The sequence below is a fragment of the Hypanus sabinus genome, chromosome 28 (assembly GCF_030144855.1).
Source record: "Hypanus sabinus isolate sHypSab1 chromosome 28, sHypSab1.hap1, whole genome shotgun sequence".
Taxonomy (NCBI): Eukaryota; Metazoa; Chordata; class Chondrichthyes; order Myliobatiformes; family Dasyatidae; genus Hypanus; species Hypanus sabinus.
In genome coordinates, this window is record NC_082733.1 from 37290722 (window position 1) to 37307117 (window position 16396).

Here is a 16396-nt window from a genome sequence, read left to right on the forward strand (position 1 = left end):
TCAACGTTTCGGGTTGAGACCCTTCATCAGGACTGAAGCAGGAGGGGGCAGGGGCCCTATAAAGAATGTGGGGGGAGGGTGGAAAACCAATCAGAGGAAAGGTCAAGGGGTGGGGGAGGGGAAACAGGGAGAGGATAGGCAGGAGAGGTGAAGAAGGAATCTAAGGGGAAAGCACTATGGGTAGTAAAAGAAGGCAGAATCATGAGAGAAGTGATAGGCAGCTAGACGAGGAGACAGAGTGAAAGTGGGTTGGGGGAAGGGAGAGGGAGGGAATTACCGGAAGTTGGAGAATTCGATGTTCATGCCATGAGGCTGGAGACTACCCAGACAGTATATGAGGTGTTGCTCCTCCAGCCTGAGTTTGGCCTCATCATGGCAGTAGAGGAGACCATGTATGTTCATATCCGAATGGGAATGTAAAGCAGAGGTTGAAGTGGGAGGCAACCGGGAGATCCACAGTAACAATGATGTTCAGAATTTTTAATGTTAGTCCACCAGCTGTAAGAATGGGGCTTGATTCCTGCTGCTGTCTTTAAAGAGTTTGTACGTTTTCCCCATGTAGTATTTTCCTGGTGCACCAGTTTCCTCTCACATTCCAAAAGTGTAAGGGTTAGGGTTAGTGAGCTGCAGACGTGCGATTTTGAGGCCAGAACCACGGCAACACTTGCAGGCTGCCCAATATGATCCTCATTGATTTGTTTTGACGCAAGCAACGTATTTCACTGTATGTTTTGCTGTAAATGTGACAAATAAAGCTAATCTTCAATATCTTTCTCCACGCATTCCCTTTAAACAACTACCCCTCTCACTTTAAGCTATATTTGACACTTTGACTCTGGGATAAAGATTCTGGCTGCCTGCCCTGTCTATGGTCCTCATAATTTTATAAACTTCTATCAGATTTTTCCTTGGCCTCAACGCTTCAGAGAAAGGAATTTTGTTCGACCTCTCTGTATAACTCGTGCCCTTTAATCCAGGAAAGGAGTAGGAAACGTAATAGGCTCTAAGGCCCCCTAGCATGCACCTCCACAGCTGATCAACTACACCCTCCTATCTGATGCCCATGTTCTTGCCCAAACCTGCTGGCCTGAAGATGCTAAGCAACACAAACAAAGTGCTGGAAAACTCAGCAGGACGGGCAGCCTCTGTGGAAATGAATAAACAATCAACGTTTCGGGCAGAGACCCTCTCTCAGTACGGAAAAGGAAATTGGAAGAGGCCAGTATAAAAAGATGGAGGACTAGCCAGAAGGTGATAGGTGAAGCCTGGTGGGTAGAAAAAAGTGCATTGAGAAGAAAGAATCTGATAGGAGAGGAGATTGGAGCATAGGAGAAAGAGAAGGAGGAGGGGACCCGGGGGAGGTGATAGGTAGGTGAGAAGAGGTAAGAGGCCGGGGTGGGGAATAGAAAAAGAGGGGAGGGGGATGGAACATTACTGGAGGGAGAAATCAATCTTGATGCCATCAGGTTGGAGATTACCCAGACAGAAAATAAGGTGTTTTTCCCCCATCTTGAGGGTGGCCTCTCCTTGGCACAAGAGGAGGCCATTGACCGATATGTCAAAAGGGGAATAGGAATTGGAATTAAAGTGCTTGGCCACAGGGAAATTCTGCTTCTGGTGGACAGAGCGGAAGTGTTCGACGATGCGGTCTCTAATTTACTAGGGGTCACAGCAGTGTAGAGGAGGCTGCATCGGGAGCACCAGACACAATAGGCAACTCCAGCAGCTTCACGGGTGAAGTGTTGCCTCACCTGGAAGGACTGTTTCAGGCCCCAAGTGGAAGTGAGTGGGCAGGTGGAGTACTTTGGCTGCTTGCAGGGGTAAGTGGCCGAACGGATGAATGGACACGCTGCTTGTCACAGGATCCAAGTCTCACTGTGAAACAGAGACATCCTTCTCCAGTATGAAAACTGTCACAGTAGAAGCAAATTATTACCAAAGTACCTATACACCCAGTGGCCACTTTATTAGGTCCCTCCTAACGTGTGTATGTTTGTTGTCTTCTGCATCTGTAGCTCGTCCACTTCAAGGGTCGCCATGTTGTGCATTCAGAGATTCTTTCAGAATGTTTGCAGCTAGGAATCAACAAAGAAATCTTCCTAAACATGTTGGGGAAATGAAGGTTTGATGGGTCCTCTTCACCAGAGGTTACCTGTGATCACCACTACAGCCATGACTTACGATGCAATACACTGAGTGGCCCTGATATTAGATACCCCTTGAACCTAATAAAGTGGCTACTGAGTGTGCATTCGTGGTCTTCTGCTGTTGGAGCCCGTCCACTTCAGTGCTTGACGTGCTTTGTGTTCAGAGATGCTTTTCTGCATGCCACTGCCATGATGCATGGCTGTTTGAGTTACTGTTGTCCTCCTGTCGGATTGAACCAATCTGGCCATTCTCCTCTAACCCCTCTCATTTACAAGGTGTTTTTGCCACAGAACTGCTGCTCATTGGATGTTTTTTTAAAAAAAATTTGCACCATTCTCTGTAAGCTCTAGACTGTTGTGCGCGAAAATCTCAGACCAGTACTTTCTAATATATGCCGACCACCCCCATCCGACATCAACAATCATTCCACAATCAAAATCACTTAGATTACGTTTCCTCCCCATTTTGATGGTTGATCTGAACAACAACTGAACCTCTTGACCATGTCTGCATGCTCTTATGCATTGCGAGCCTGCCACGTGATTGGCTGATTAGATATTTGCATTAACGAGCTGGTGTACAGGTGAACCTAATAAAGTGGCCACTGAGGGGGTGTCACCCTGAGATTCATTTTCTTGCAGGCATTTACAGGAAAACAAAGGAATGCAATAGAATTTATGAAAAAACACACACACACAAAAACTGAGAAACAAAAGAAGACCTATTGTGCAATTAAGGAGAAACAAATAAATAATACTGAGAACATGAGCTGTTGAGTCCTTGAAAATGAGTTTATAGTTTGTGGAATCAATCAGAGTTGATGTGAGTAAAGTTATCCATGTTGATGTTTGTAGATTAATAACTTTTCCTGAATCTTGTGGTGTGGGACCTGAAGCTCCTGTACCTCCTGCTTGATGATAATAACAAGGAGAGGGCATCAGAATCAGGTTTAATATCACCAGCATAGACGTGAAATTTATTACTTTTGCGGCAGCAGTACAATGCAATACATGAAATAGAAAATAAACTGAGAATTACAGTAAGTGTATATATGTATACTAATTAGTTAAATTAATCAAGTATTGTAAAAACAGAAAGAAGAAGTAGTGAGGTCATGGTCATGGGTTCATGTCCATTCAGAGATCAGATGGCAATGGGCAAGAAGCTGTTCCTGAATCACTGAGTGAGTGCCTATAGGCTTCTCCACCTCCTTCCTGACGATAGCAGTGTGAAGAGGGCATGTCTTGGGTGCTGGGGTTCTTTTGTAATGGATACCACCTTTCTGAGGTGTGACCTGGATGTTGGGGAGCCTTGATGATGGAAGTTGCTTTCTAATGGCAGCTCTCATGTAAATATGCCCATTGGTGGAGAGACCCGGCTGTATCCATTACTTCTTGTAGACTTTCTCCTTTCTGGACATTGGTGTTTCCATGGCAGGCTGTGATGGAACTAGTTAGGATACTGTCCACTGTGCATCAGAGATGTTTGGCAAAGTTTTAGATGATATGCTGAATTTACACAAACTTCGAAGAAAGCGGGGTGCTGCTCAATACAAACTCAACATCAAAACAAGACACTTCTTCTCAGACTATACTTTCCTGTTAGCAAACCTTTGGAACAGTTCCACACAAAAAATACTGGAGGAACTCAGTAGTCAGGTACTATGTATACCTACTGCCCATTGTGCCCCTCGTTTAAGGCAGAAATGAAGGTCCTCCATCTCTGATGGTGTTCGGAGCTTCCTTCATCATTTCGGTAACTTCCTCTCAGTTTCAGTACTGTCAATCATGCAAGGCTCAGTTGTAGAATGACTTGTCATTGCTGTTTCCATAACAATTTAGTTTTACCGGTCAGGGTTGTTAGCCCTGAGCTGAACCCCCGAACTTGGAGGGCTGGTGGACCACACTGAGTCTGGCCTCTGCCCTTTGACCTGTTTGGCATGGGTGACTCTACCAAGCCCTGACTCGAGCCAACATAGCTCTCCGGGTACCTTGGGCATGCCAGCTTCCAAACCCTACGACAAGTTTGTGGTCATCTTGGAGGAGGTACTATCTATAGAATGGAAAAAAATAATCCATTTTTTGGTCTGAGACCCTTCTTCAGGAAGTGTCTTGAAGAAGGGTTTAATGTCAAAATGTTGGCTCTTTATTCTTCTCCATAGATGCTGCCTGACCTGCTGAGCTCCTACAGCATTTTGGATGTGTTACTCTGGATTTCTGCAGAATCTCTTGTGTTTACGGTTTCACTCTGCTTCTGTTTATGACAAGTTTAAATATTTTCCTGTTTTTGCAATGTAATATTCCACACATTGCTACTTAAGGAGAGAAAGTAGAATAATTTCCAAAGGTCAGACGAACTATTTCTAGTTATACTGCAATTCTGTTAATAGCTTAACTCTGTGTTAGTTACAAATTAATCTCAGTCAGTGGGAAAAATAATATTCTCATCATCCAGCAATAAGCCTGCAGAGTTAACTTTTACAATACCTTAATGTATCTTGCCAAAGGCAATTGGCAAACCTCTTGGCAACTATATTGAGTCAACAGCTTGTATCTAACTATCGCATTTAATGTTGCAAAATGTTCGCAAGAGTTTTAGCAAACAGAATTTGTCAAGAAGAAAATGAGGAAATGTTCAGGTACCTTCACCAGAGGGAGTGAACATAGAACATCGAAGAGCACAGCATAGGGACAGGCCATTTGGCCCACAGTGTTGTGCTGAACCAGTTGGAAAGCAAATCGAAGACACCAAACAGTAATCCCTCCTACCTACACCACAACCATAGCCCTCCATCTTCCTTACATTCATGTGCCTATCCAAATGTCTCTTAGAAGCCTCCAATGTATTTGCCTCTACCCCCATACCAGCCAGTGCAATCCAGGCATCCACCACTCTGAGTAAAAAACTTACCCCTCACATCCCCCCCCCTTGAACCTACTCCGTCTCACCTTCAATGCATGCCCTCTGGTATTTGACATTTCATCCCTAGGGAACAGATCTCTCTGTCCACTCTATCTATGCCTCTCAATTGTATAAAACTCCATCAGATCTCCCCTCAGCCTCCAGTGCTCTAGAGAACACAACCTAAGTTTGTCCAGCCTCTCGTGATAGTACATGCCCTCCAAACCAGGCAGCATCCTGGTAAACCCCTTCTGCCCCCTCTCCAAAGCCTCAACATCCTTCCTATAGTGGGGCAATCAGAGCTCCATGCAAAACTGCAGATGTGGCCTAACCAGAGTTTTATAAAGTGCAGCAATTAAAGGAAGCACATCATTACCTGCTTCTTAGGGTAAGTAGAGAGGGACGGTGTGTGTTAGAAGCATCCCACTACAGGAATAAAGAAAGGTAGCTATAACACCATAGAACAGAGAAGCATAAGTAGGCCATTGGTGGAGCAATCTGGGCCATCTTGAGCGGAAAACAGCATTGGGAGAACATCGAGAGAATCGAGACAGGGACTCACAGAACCATTGAAGGGAGGAGGAGAACTTCTTCAAACTTGGGGCACAAGAGACTGGAGGAACTCAAAGGGTCTAGCAGCATCTGTGAGGTGAAAAGAATTGTCGGCATTTGGGGTTGAAAGCTTACATCAAGACCTGATGCAGCGTTTCTTTTTGAAACTTCAACAACTGCTTCTTGCCCATCCCCGACAGGCACCTCATGACCCGCAAAGTTCCTCCAGCAGATTATCTGTTTCCTCAAAGTTCACAGTAAAGCACTCATCCAATCACCATGGATACCCAATCTCTACACACTTCCATCCCAACCCTATCAGAAAAGTCTTGGGGACTCTTCCTGGAGCAAAGACCCAACTGGTAATATGCCACCATCACTGTCACCTGAGTCCTGATTCGGGGTCACAATCAAAACACCCACTATCCCTCTGCCTCACAGATAATGCTCAACCTGCTGAGTTCCTCGCACAGTTTGTTTTCTGTTCAATATTCCAGCACCTGCTGCCTTTTGAGGTTCCGTTATTTTCCTTGTTCAGTTAGGTGGCCAGTTCTTGTACTTTGATTATGATTCTTTGTGTAAATACTGAACCAGTCAGTTACCATTCTTTTATCCTTTGTTCACAATACAAACATGCATGTGGGGGAAACACATGGTGATGATGTTACCACAATCATCCACTTTTGCCAACATGATAATTGACTTGAATAGGGCACGGCTGTCCCTGACAGCTGCTTAATAATCTCCTTTCTTTGCTGGAGAGAAAAAGAGCGAATTTGAAATTCTATGTGACTTTTTACAGTTTCGGCTTGAAACCAAAAGGCATAGGAGCAGAATTTGGCCATTAGCCCCAACAAGTCTGTTCTGCCATTCCATCACGGCTGATTTATTATTCCTATCAACTCCATTCGCCTGCTTTCTCCCTGTAACCTTTGCTGCCCTTACTAATCAAGAACCTATCATTTTCCACTTTAAATATACCCAATGACTTGGCTTCTACAGCCACTTGTGGCAATAAATTCATTGGATTCTCCACCCTCTGGCTAAAGAAATTCTTTCTCATCCTAAAGGGATGTTTTTCTATTCTGAGGCTGTGCCTCTGGTCCTTGTCTCGTCCACAATAGGAAACATCCTCCCCACCTCCACTCTATCTAGGCCTTTCAATATTCAGTAGGTTTCAATGAGATCCCCCCCCCCCCCATTCTTCTAGACTCCACACTTTCTAGGCCTTTCAATACCGAACCAGAGTTTATACATGGTGCAATTGTCACTCAGCAACAAGATTTCTCAAACAGCAGAGGAATGCAGACAGAATTATCTCTGTCAGTGATAAAGTTGGCAGAGTAAATGTTGACCAACACAAAGCCCAACTGAAGGAGCAGAGTTTGTAAGACCATAAGACACAGGAGCACAATGAGGCCATTCACCCCATCGAGTCTGCTTTGCCATTCCATCAGATCTGATTTATTTTATTTTTTTATTGAGATACAGTGCTGAATAAGGCCTTCTGGCCCTTCAGACCACACTGTCTAGCAATCCCCCAATTTAATTTGAGTCTAATCATGAGAAAATTTACAATGACCACTTAACCTATCAACTGGTACATCTTTGGACTGTGGGAGGAAAGCTGAGCACCCAGAGGAAACCCATGGGGAGAACATACAAACTCCTTACAGGCAGCGGTGGGCTTTGAAAGCAGATCACCTGTACTGTAAAGTGTTGTGCTAACCACAATGATACCGTGCTGCCCCAATCCCCCTCAGTCACATTCTGCTGACGTATGCCTTACCTTAACACATCCGGTATACCATTAAATCAACACACTTCACCACCAGATTAGACCTTGTCCTCATATGACTAAGAAAGGACTTGAACCTCAGTTTTTGCATTCAGGGACAAAAATGCTACTAATTAGTCTATGGCTGACTCCCATCACAAGTTATCACTGACATTAAATTTGACTGATTATCAAATGTTCACTCAGGTTGTAACTTCCAATACATCTCCATCCAGAAGAGAACAGGAATGCTTACCAAATGTAAGCAAACATCCCTTCAATTTTCTATGAACATTTGAGCTCCGTTAGACACACAAGAAGTTCAGCAGATGCTGGAAATCTAGAGTAACATGCACACAGTGTTGAAAGGATTTAGCAAGTCAGGCAGTATCTATGGAGAGGAATAAACTGTTGACACTTTGGGCTGAGATCCTTCATCAGGACTGGAAAGGAAAGGGATAAAACCCAGAATGAGAAATTGGGAGGGAGGAGAAAGAGCATAAACTGGCAACTGATGGGTGAAGCCAGGTGAGGAGGAAAGGTAGGTGGAAGATGATAGGTGAGGAGGAAAGGTAGGTGGAAGGTGATAGGTGAGGAGGAAAGGTAGGTGGAAGGTGATAGGTGAGGAGGAAAGGTAGGTGGAAGATGATAGGTGAGGAGGAAAGGTAGGTGGAAGGTGATAGGTGAGGAGGAAAGGTAGGTGGAAGATGATAGGTGAGGAGGAAAGGTAGGTGGAAGATGATAGGTGAGGAGGAAAGGTAGGTGGAAGATGATAGGTGAGGAGGAAAGGTAGGTGGAAGGTGATAGGTGAGGAGGAAAGGTAGGTGGAAGATGATAGGTGAGGAGGAAAGGTAGGTGGAAGGTGATAGGTGAGGATAAGACTGGTGGGTGGGCAAGGGGAATGATGTAAGAAGGTGGGAAGTGATTGGTGGAAGAGGTAAAGGTCTGAAGAAGGAGGAATCTAGTAGGAGAGGAGAGTAGACCATGGAAAAAGGGAAGGAGGAAAAGCACCAGAAACAGATGATAGGTAGGTAAGGGGGAAAGAAAGGTAAGAGGGGAGCCAGAATGGGGATTGGACAAAGAGAGAAAGGGGAGGTGGGAGAAATGACTGCAAGCTAGAGGAATTGTCGGTCTTGCCACCAGGTTGGAGGCTGTCCAAAGGGAATAATAAGTGTTGATCTCGGGAGGGAGGGGAATGAACAGGGACTCACAGAGGGAATTATCCCTGTGGAAAGTTGGGGGGGGGGTATGGAAAAGATATGTTTGGTGGTAGGTTCCCTTTGGAGACAGCGGAAATTGCGGAGAATATTCTGTTGGGTGCAGAGGTTCATGGAGTGGTAGGTAAGGACAAGAGGGAATCTATCAGTGTTAAGGTGGCAGGAAGATGGGGTGTGTGTAAACTTGGGAAATGGAGGAGATCCGGCTAAGGACAGCATTAATGGAAGAGGAAGGGAAATCCCTTTTTTTAAAGAATGAGGATATCTCTGATGTCCTGGAAAGGAACGAAGCATTCTAGGAACAGGTGCAGTTGAGACGAAGGGCCTGAGAAAAGGGAAAAGCATTTTTACAGGAGACAGGGTGGGAAGAGGTATTGTCAAAGTAGCTGTGGGAAACCACCTTCTTCAAAACATTGGCACGTCCTTTCTTAATTAAGGGACCCACAACTCCAAGAGATGACTCACCAGAGCCTTATAAAGCCTCAGCATTACATCCTTGCTCTATATTCTCATCCTCTTGAAAGAATTCTAACATTGCAGTTGGATTCCTCACCATTGACTCAACTTGCTAACCTCTGGGGAATCCTGCATAAGGACTCCCAAGCCCTTTACATCTTGGACTTTTGAATTTTCTCTCCATTTAGAAAATAGTCTATGCTTTTATTCCTTCTACCAAAGTGTGTGTGACCATACACTTCCTGACACTGTATTCCATCTGCCACTTCTTTCCCATTCTCAATCTGTCTAAATCCTTCTGTGGCTTCCCTGCTTCCTCAACACTACCTATCCCTTCACCAATCTTCATATCATCCACAAACTTGGCCACAGGGGCATCAATTCTGTCACCCAAATCATTGACATACAAGGTAAAAAGAAGAGTTCCCAATACCAACACCTCTAGGCACCAGCATCCAATCAGAAAAGGCTCCCTTTAGTTACCAGCCATCAGAATGGTAGGTAATTTGCAATGGATCTCAGGTTATAACAATGGGCCAGTGAATCTCTGGACGTCACTGCCCTAGAAAAGTGTGGAGACCTGCTCATTAGAACCACTTAAAATGGAGGCATTAAAGATGTGGTATTGAGGGCTCTGGGGATCAAAGAAGCACTTGATTTCTTGCGTATATCAGCCTTGATCATATTGAATGGTAGAGTAGGTCTGAGGTGCAGGCTAGCCTACTTAGAACATTACAACACAGTACAGACCCTTCAGACCACAAAGTTATACTGACCTTTTAACCTACTCTAAAATCAATCTAGCCCTTCACTCCTACATAGCCCTCCATTTTTCTTTCATTCATGTGCCTATATATGAGTTTCTTTAATGCCCCTAATATATCTGTATCTACCATCAACCATGGCAATGGATTTCATGCACCATCGCTCTCTATGTAAAAAACCTTCCTCTGTCATTTCTCCTATACTGATGCCCCCCTTTGTATTAGTTATTAAAAGTTAACAGCTGAAACTTGCGCCCCTGTAGCCCTCAGGCTTGGCCAGCATGTTTGTATTAGTTATTTCTGCTCTGGGAACAAATCTCTGGCTGTCCACTTGATCATCATTTTGTACACCTCTATCAAGACACCTCTCAACCTACTGCTCCAAAGAGAAAAGCCTTAGTTCACTTAACTTATCTTCATTAGACATGCTCTCTAATCCAGGCAGCATCCCGGTAAATCTCCTCTGCACCCTCGCTGAAGCTTCCACATTCTTCCAATAATGAGATGACCAGAACTGAACGCAAATTCCAAGTGCGATCTAACCAGGGCTTTATTGAGCTGCAACATTAACTTACGGCTCTTGAATTCAACCTCTTCACTAATGAAGGCCAACATATCACATGCCTTGTGAACAACCCTGTCAACTTGTGCAGCAACTTTGAGGGATCTATGGACGAGGACCCGAATATCCTACTGTTCCTCATCGCTGCCAAGATCCGTGCCATTAACTTCTCTCCTATTTCTTTTTATTCTTCTGATTTCATTTCAGAATGAGTTAGATACAGCACCAAAGGGTTGTTAGAGATAATATGTGCACTGGGGAATGAGGAATCAAATGAGCAGTACTCACCTTTAGTTGTTTTAATAAAAATTCCGGTTTAAGATGGTGTTGGTGAAATACAGTGATGTCTTACTGGCAGCAGACAAATCTACTGACTACTCTGTTAATCACACTTCCTCTGGACAATGATCAGCACAATCAGTAGCCTCTAACTTCGTTTTGGGAACTGAGGTTTTGAACCGCCTGTATGACCTGGCATTTTTGCGGTGTGAACTGATGTCTCGAAGGTGCAGGGTGGTTGTGGCGTGGTCTGTATGGGCTGAATCAGGGCGGCAGGACCCAGGCCGAGAGCAAGGAATGAACCACTGGTGGAGTGGACGTGTAGCTGATTCAAAGGTAGTTCTGAGGTGAGGTGTGCCTTGACAAGGCAGTGGAGCTCTAGTCTCAGAGTAAGGAATGCGCCGATGTTGACCAATTTAAGTGCCGGGCCGAATTGGGGAGATCGGATACAGGCCAAATTGAGGCGGCAGGGCTTGGGCTTGAGAGTATATCAAAGTGTCAGGGCCTGGGTCTGAGAGCGAGGAATAAGCTGATGTTTGGCCAAATTAAGCACTGAGCCAGATTAAAAAGGTCAGGGTGAGGGAGCTGGAGGCAAGGGATGGGCCGCTGTTCGGTTCACTGCTCTGTGAGGTATATTGATCCCTGTGCTGAACTGAGGAAGTGGCCTGCAGATGACCAGCTGCAGTGATGACTGGCTTCTTGGCTGTGAACTCGCTTTCGTGAACTTTAGTTCTGAATATTATTTGTTTCTTTTTTTGCACATTGGGTGTTTGACGGTTTTTATTAATGGGTTCTATTGAGTTTCTTTTCTTTGTGGCTGCCAGTTAGGAGACAAATCTCAAAGTTCTATATAATATACATATTTCCATAGTAAATGTGATCTGAGCTTTTCCCACAGACAGGTAGAGAGACTACGAGGAGCATAATGCGCCTGTGGACACACAGTGGCCATTTTATTCGATACAGGAGTGGTGTCTGGCGTGGTCTTCTACTGCTGTAGCCCATTCACTTCAAGGTTCAAAGTATTCAATGTGCTGTGCATTCAGAGATGCTCTTTTGCACACCACTGTTGTAATGTGTGGTTGTTTGAGTTGCTGTCACCTTCCTGACAGCTTGAACCAGTCTGGCCATTCTCCTCCGACCTCTCCCACTAATAAAGCATATTTTGCCCACAGAGCTGTCGCTCACAGGATGCTTTTGATTCTTTCCGCCATTCTCTGTAAACTCCAGAGAACGTTGTGCGTTCTGAGATCCTCAAACCACCCTGTCTGGCACCATCACTCATTCTAATGCCAAAGTCACTTAGATAAATTTCTCCCCCATTCTGATATTTGGTCTGAACAACAATGGAATCTCTTGACCATGTCTGCATGCCTTTATGCACTGAGTTGCTGCCGCATGATTGACTGATTAGATATTTACATTAATAAGCAGTGTACAGGTGTATGTAATAAAGTAGCCACTGAATGTATTGTGTATTAAAAAGTAAAGAAGTATTAAAGGGAGTTTAAATTAGTATTAAAGTAAGTTTAAATGGGTTCCTTTGTTGAAGAAAACACTTCCCCTGAATTACAGGGAAAGGTTGAATAGGTTAGGACTTTATTCCCTGGAGCGTAGGAAAACCATTGTGGTTGGGTGAAACTAGAACAAGAAGTTAGAGATTAAAGGTGAAAAGGAAATTATTTAATAGGATCCTAAGGGGGAACTTCACTTAGAGGGCGTTGTGAGTGTGGAGCGAGCTGTCAGTGGAAGTGGTGGATATGGGTTTGATTGTAATATGTAGGAAAAGTTTGGACAAGTACATTAAGTGGAGAGATTTGGAGGGCTATGGTACAGGCGTGGATTGACAGGACTAGACAGAACAACAGTTTGGCACAGACAGGGTGGGCTGATGGGCTGTTGGCCGATTTCAGTGCTGTTGTACTCTATCATTAGAAGAAGCAGACTGCTGAATTAGAGGCATAGAGCAACAAAACAGGCCCTTTGGCCCAGATCTCATCCATGCTGACCAAGGTGCCCATCCAAGTCAGTCCCATTTACTCACTTTTTCTGTCCATGTACCCATCCAAACGTGTTTCAAAAAGATGTGGCAGAGACGGGTACAATTGCACAGGTTTATGGGTAGGAAAGGTTGGAAGGGTGTGGGCCACATGCATTTAAATTGGACTAACTCAGGATAGGCTCCTTGGTTGGCATGGATGATGTAAAGATTTAAAGGTTGTAACATGTATATCAAAACATTTAGCGAAGTGCATTGTTTGGGTCAATGGCCAACACAGGCCAAGGATGTGCTGGGGCAGCCTGCAAGTGTCACTGTGCTCTGGCACCAAAGGAGCACGACCGCAACTCACTAACCCAACCCTATCTCATACAGCCTTGGAATGTGGGAGAAAACCAGAGTTCCCGGGGAAACCCCATGCAGTCGTGGGGAGAACATGTAAAATCCTTACAGACAGAGGTGGGAGTTGAACCCCGAATGGTGATTGCTGATGCTGTAAACCACTGTGCTAACCACTCTACTGTACTGGATGAGCTGAGCGGAAGAGCCTGTTTTCTTGCTGTACAACACCGTAATTTCCTCTGACAATTATCTGTTACCCTGCCTTGCTCAATTAGCAGATCTCAGGTCAAAGGTTAGAATGAATATTTTTCCTGGAATCAATGGAAAAGGCTCCCTCTGAAAAAGGATGAGGCCATGTCAATGTGCATGTGTAGGAACTGGACACAGACCAAATTCTGAGCAGAGTCAAGGTCAAAAAGAAATAAATTCAGGCAAAAATAATGAAATGTTCTGTGGCATTGTTACTCAGCCATGGGAATGGCATCACTGGAATGCAAGCAATCAGGTTTGAGGCATTGTTGTAAAAGAAGTCCTGTCATTTCTGGATCCTTTGAGAATCAAGGTAGAAACCTACAGAATTAATCATGAACAGAAGAGGCTCTGCAGATACTGGAAATCTTCAGCTCACACACAAAATGATGAAAGAACTCAGCAGGTCAGGCAAGATCAATGGAGGGGAATAAACAGTCATCATTTGGGTCAACGTCCTTCTTCAGGACTGGAAAGGAAAGGGGTTAGGAGCCAGCGTAAGGAGGTGAGGAGAGGGGAAGCTTAGCAGGTGATAGGTGAGACCTAGTGAGGTGAAAGGTGGATGGGTGTGTGTGGGAAGGTGGATGAAATAAGAAGCTGGGAGGATTTAGGTGGAAGAGGTAAAGTGCTGAAGGGAAAGAATCTGACAGGAGAGGAGAATGGACCATGGAAGAAAGGGAACGGGGAGGGACACCAGATGAAGATGATGGGATGGTGAGGAAAAGACAAGGGATGAGAAGGGAACCAGAAAGGGGAATGGAACAAGAGAGAAGGGAGAGAAATTACCGGAAGTTAGACAAATTAATGTTCAGACCATCAGGTCAGAAGTTACCCAGACAGAATATGAGGTGTTGCTCCACAAACTTGAAGTATGGCCTCATCATGGCAATAGAGGAGGTCATGGACCGACATGTTGGAATGGGAATGGGAATGGGAGGTCTCCCATGTGATTATCCCCATCTCTGCCCACCTCGCTGACCATACCCCACACCTTTTAATGCAAGTTGACAGAAGTATTGGGAGATGCTCTTTACAGTAGCCATTTCTTCCATCTTTTAGCAGATTATTTCCACCTTCACCAAGCTAACAGTCTACAGTCTCTTCCAATTAGTTTGGTGCCTCCAAATTCATTTTTCTCTCTGCTACTGGCCACCTCACTTACAATGCACAGCTGTAATGAGATGCTTTCCCTCATTAGATATACAGAGGATATGCATAAATTTGGATTAAAATTTTAAAACAATGCTTTGATGAGGTGGTGATCTGGCCTAAATTAGTTTTGGTTATTCTTTATAAATACAAGAGATACTGCAGCTGCTGGAGACCTGAGCAACACACACAAAATGCTGAAGGAAATCAGCAGGCCAGGCAGCATCTATTGAGAAGGACAGACAGTCGATGTTTCCCGCCGAGACCATTCGTCTGTCCTGAAATGTCGATGGCTTATTCCCCTCCAGAGATGCTGCCTGGTTTACTGAGTTCCGCCAGCATTTTGTGTGTGTTGGTTGTGTTTTAGATCAGTTCACATTAAAATATGACCAGAAAATGCTGGAAATCCTCAGCAGGTCAGACCATACTTGTGTGAGGAGAAACCAAGTTCAGAATTCAAGTGAAAGACACTTCATGACAACTGGAAAAGTGAGGAAAGAAGGGAATATTTAAGGAGGAGATGAGTAAACAAAGGCAATGTCTGAGATTTTCAGGTTTAAGTTGATTTTTTTTAATATACAAAAGTTTATACACTAATGAAAATACATATAATAATCAGGGGTCAACAAAATAACTTACAATTTATAAAATACGATTACTATTACCTGCAAAACATTCAAGCACTTGCATGGCCCACCATTCTCAGAACTCCCTCACTGTGTCCACAGAACAGTGAGCTCCTTCTCCAAGGATGCCTGGGCACTGACGTAACAGTGGACGAGGGACAGGCAGTCGACTCTGCCAGGACCCTTGACTTCCCACCTGGACCTGTGAATGGCCGATTGGCCAGGCCCAGAAGGAAGCCAACAAGGAGATCACCCAGGAGCGGTCCTCCCTACAAGGCCAGCCAAGGAGTCAGTCCTGGGACATTGCCAGGACTGTGGTTCCGCCTCCCCTTTATGAAGCCTCCGCTTTCAATGAAACTCAACATAATGTTCTGCTCCTGTTTCCCTGTTCCTATCAATGATTGAACAGCCAGCTATTTACCACAAGACTTCCATTAACTGTATCATCACATTGACATTCAGTGAACTGGTCCTTTGCTACACATTTGGAACTGATTGCAGGTAAATTTCCAAATTAGCTGCTAATTAAACTAACCTAATAAACCTTTGTTGGCAAATATATTAGCAATTAAAATGTTGGTCAATAATCATAAACATATGTCCAGTTTCACGTGACTTGGAATTGCCTTATGTTGTTGGAACAGTTAAACATACACTCAGTGGCAACTTAATTAGGTACCTCCTGTATCTAATAAAATGGCCATGAAGTGTATGTTTATGGCCTCCTGCTGTTGTAGCCCATCCACCAAGATTCGACGTGTTATGCATTCAGAGATGTTCTGCTGCACACCACTGTTGTAACACGTGGTTATTTGAGTTACCGTCACCTTCCTGTCAGTTTGAACCAATCTGGCCATTCTCCTCTGACCTCTTATCAACAAGGCATTTTCACCCACAGAACTGCTACTCACTTGATTTTTTTTTGGTTTTTGCACCATTCTTTGTAAACTCTAGAGACTGCAGTGCATGAAAACCCCTGGGGATCAGCAGTTTATGAAATACTCAAACCACCCTATCTGGCACCAACAATCATTCCACAGTCAAAGGTCACTTAGGTCACATTTTTCTCCTCCTTCTGATGTTTGGTCTAAATAACAACTGAACCTCTTGACCATGTCTTCATGCTTTTATGCATTGATTTGCTGCCACATGATTGGCTGATTAGATATTTGCAATAATGAGCAGGTGTACAGTATGGCATAATTTTATGTATTGCACTATACTGCTGTCGCAAACAAAAAAAACCAACAAATTTCATGACCTATGAGTGATGAAAAAGCTGATTTTGATATGGGTCTCTATTGTGGACTGAGGGTGGGGAAGGAAGGCGCAGGGAGAGGGGAAGCATGGTTGGGAAAAGGGGAAGGGAGAGTGG

At 44.4% G+C, this 16396-nt stretch overlaps 1 protein-coding gene across 3 annotated transcripts in view; it reads right to left on the reverse strand.

The window, feature by feature from the left end:
• Positions 1-16396, reverse strand: part of LOC132382593 (membrane progestin receptor gamma-B-like) — a 127812-nt gene that overhangs the window by 94425 nt on the left and 16991 nt on the right. The window contains exon 1 of one of the 3 annotated variants that reach the window (XM_059952954.1): positions 15061-15355. The exons of the other annotated variants lie outside the window; for them this stretch is intronic. Within the exon in view, the coding sequence (XP_059808937.1) occupies positions 15061-15071 (11 nt within the window). The 5' untranslated portion in view covers positions 15072-15355. Of the gene's footprint in view, positions 1-15060; positions 15356-16396 lie in introns of those variants that run through there. 3 annotated transcript variants of the gene reach the window in all.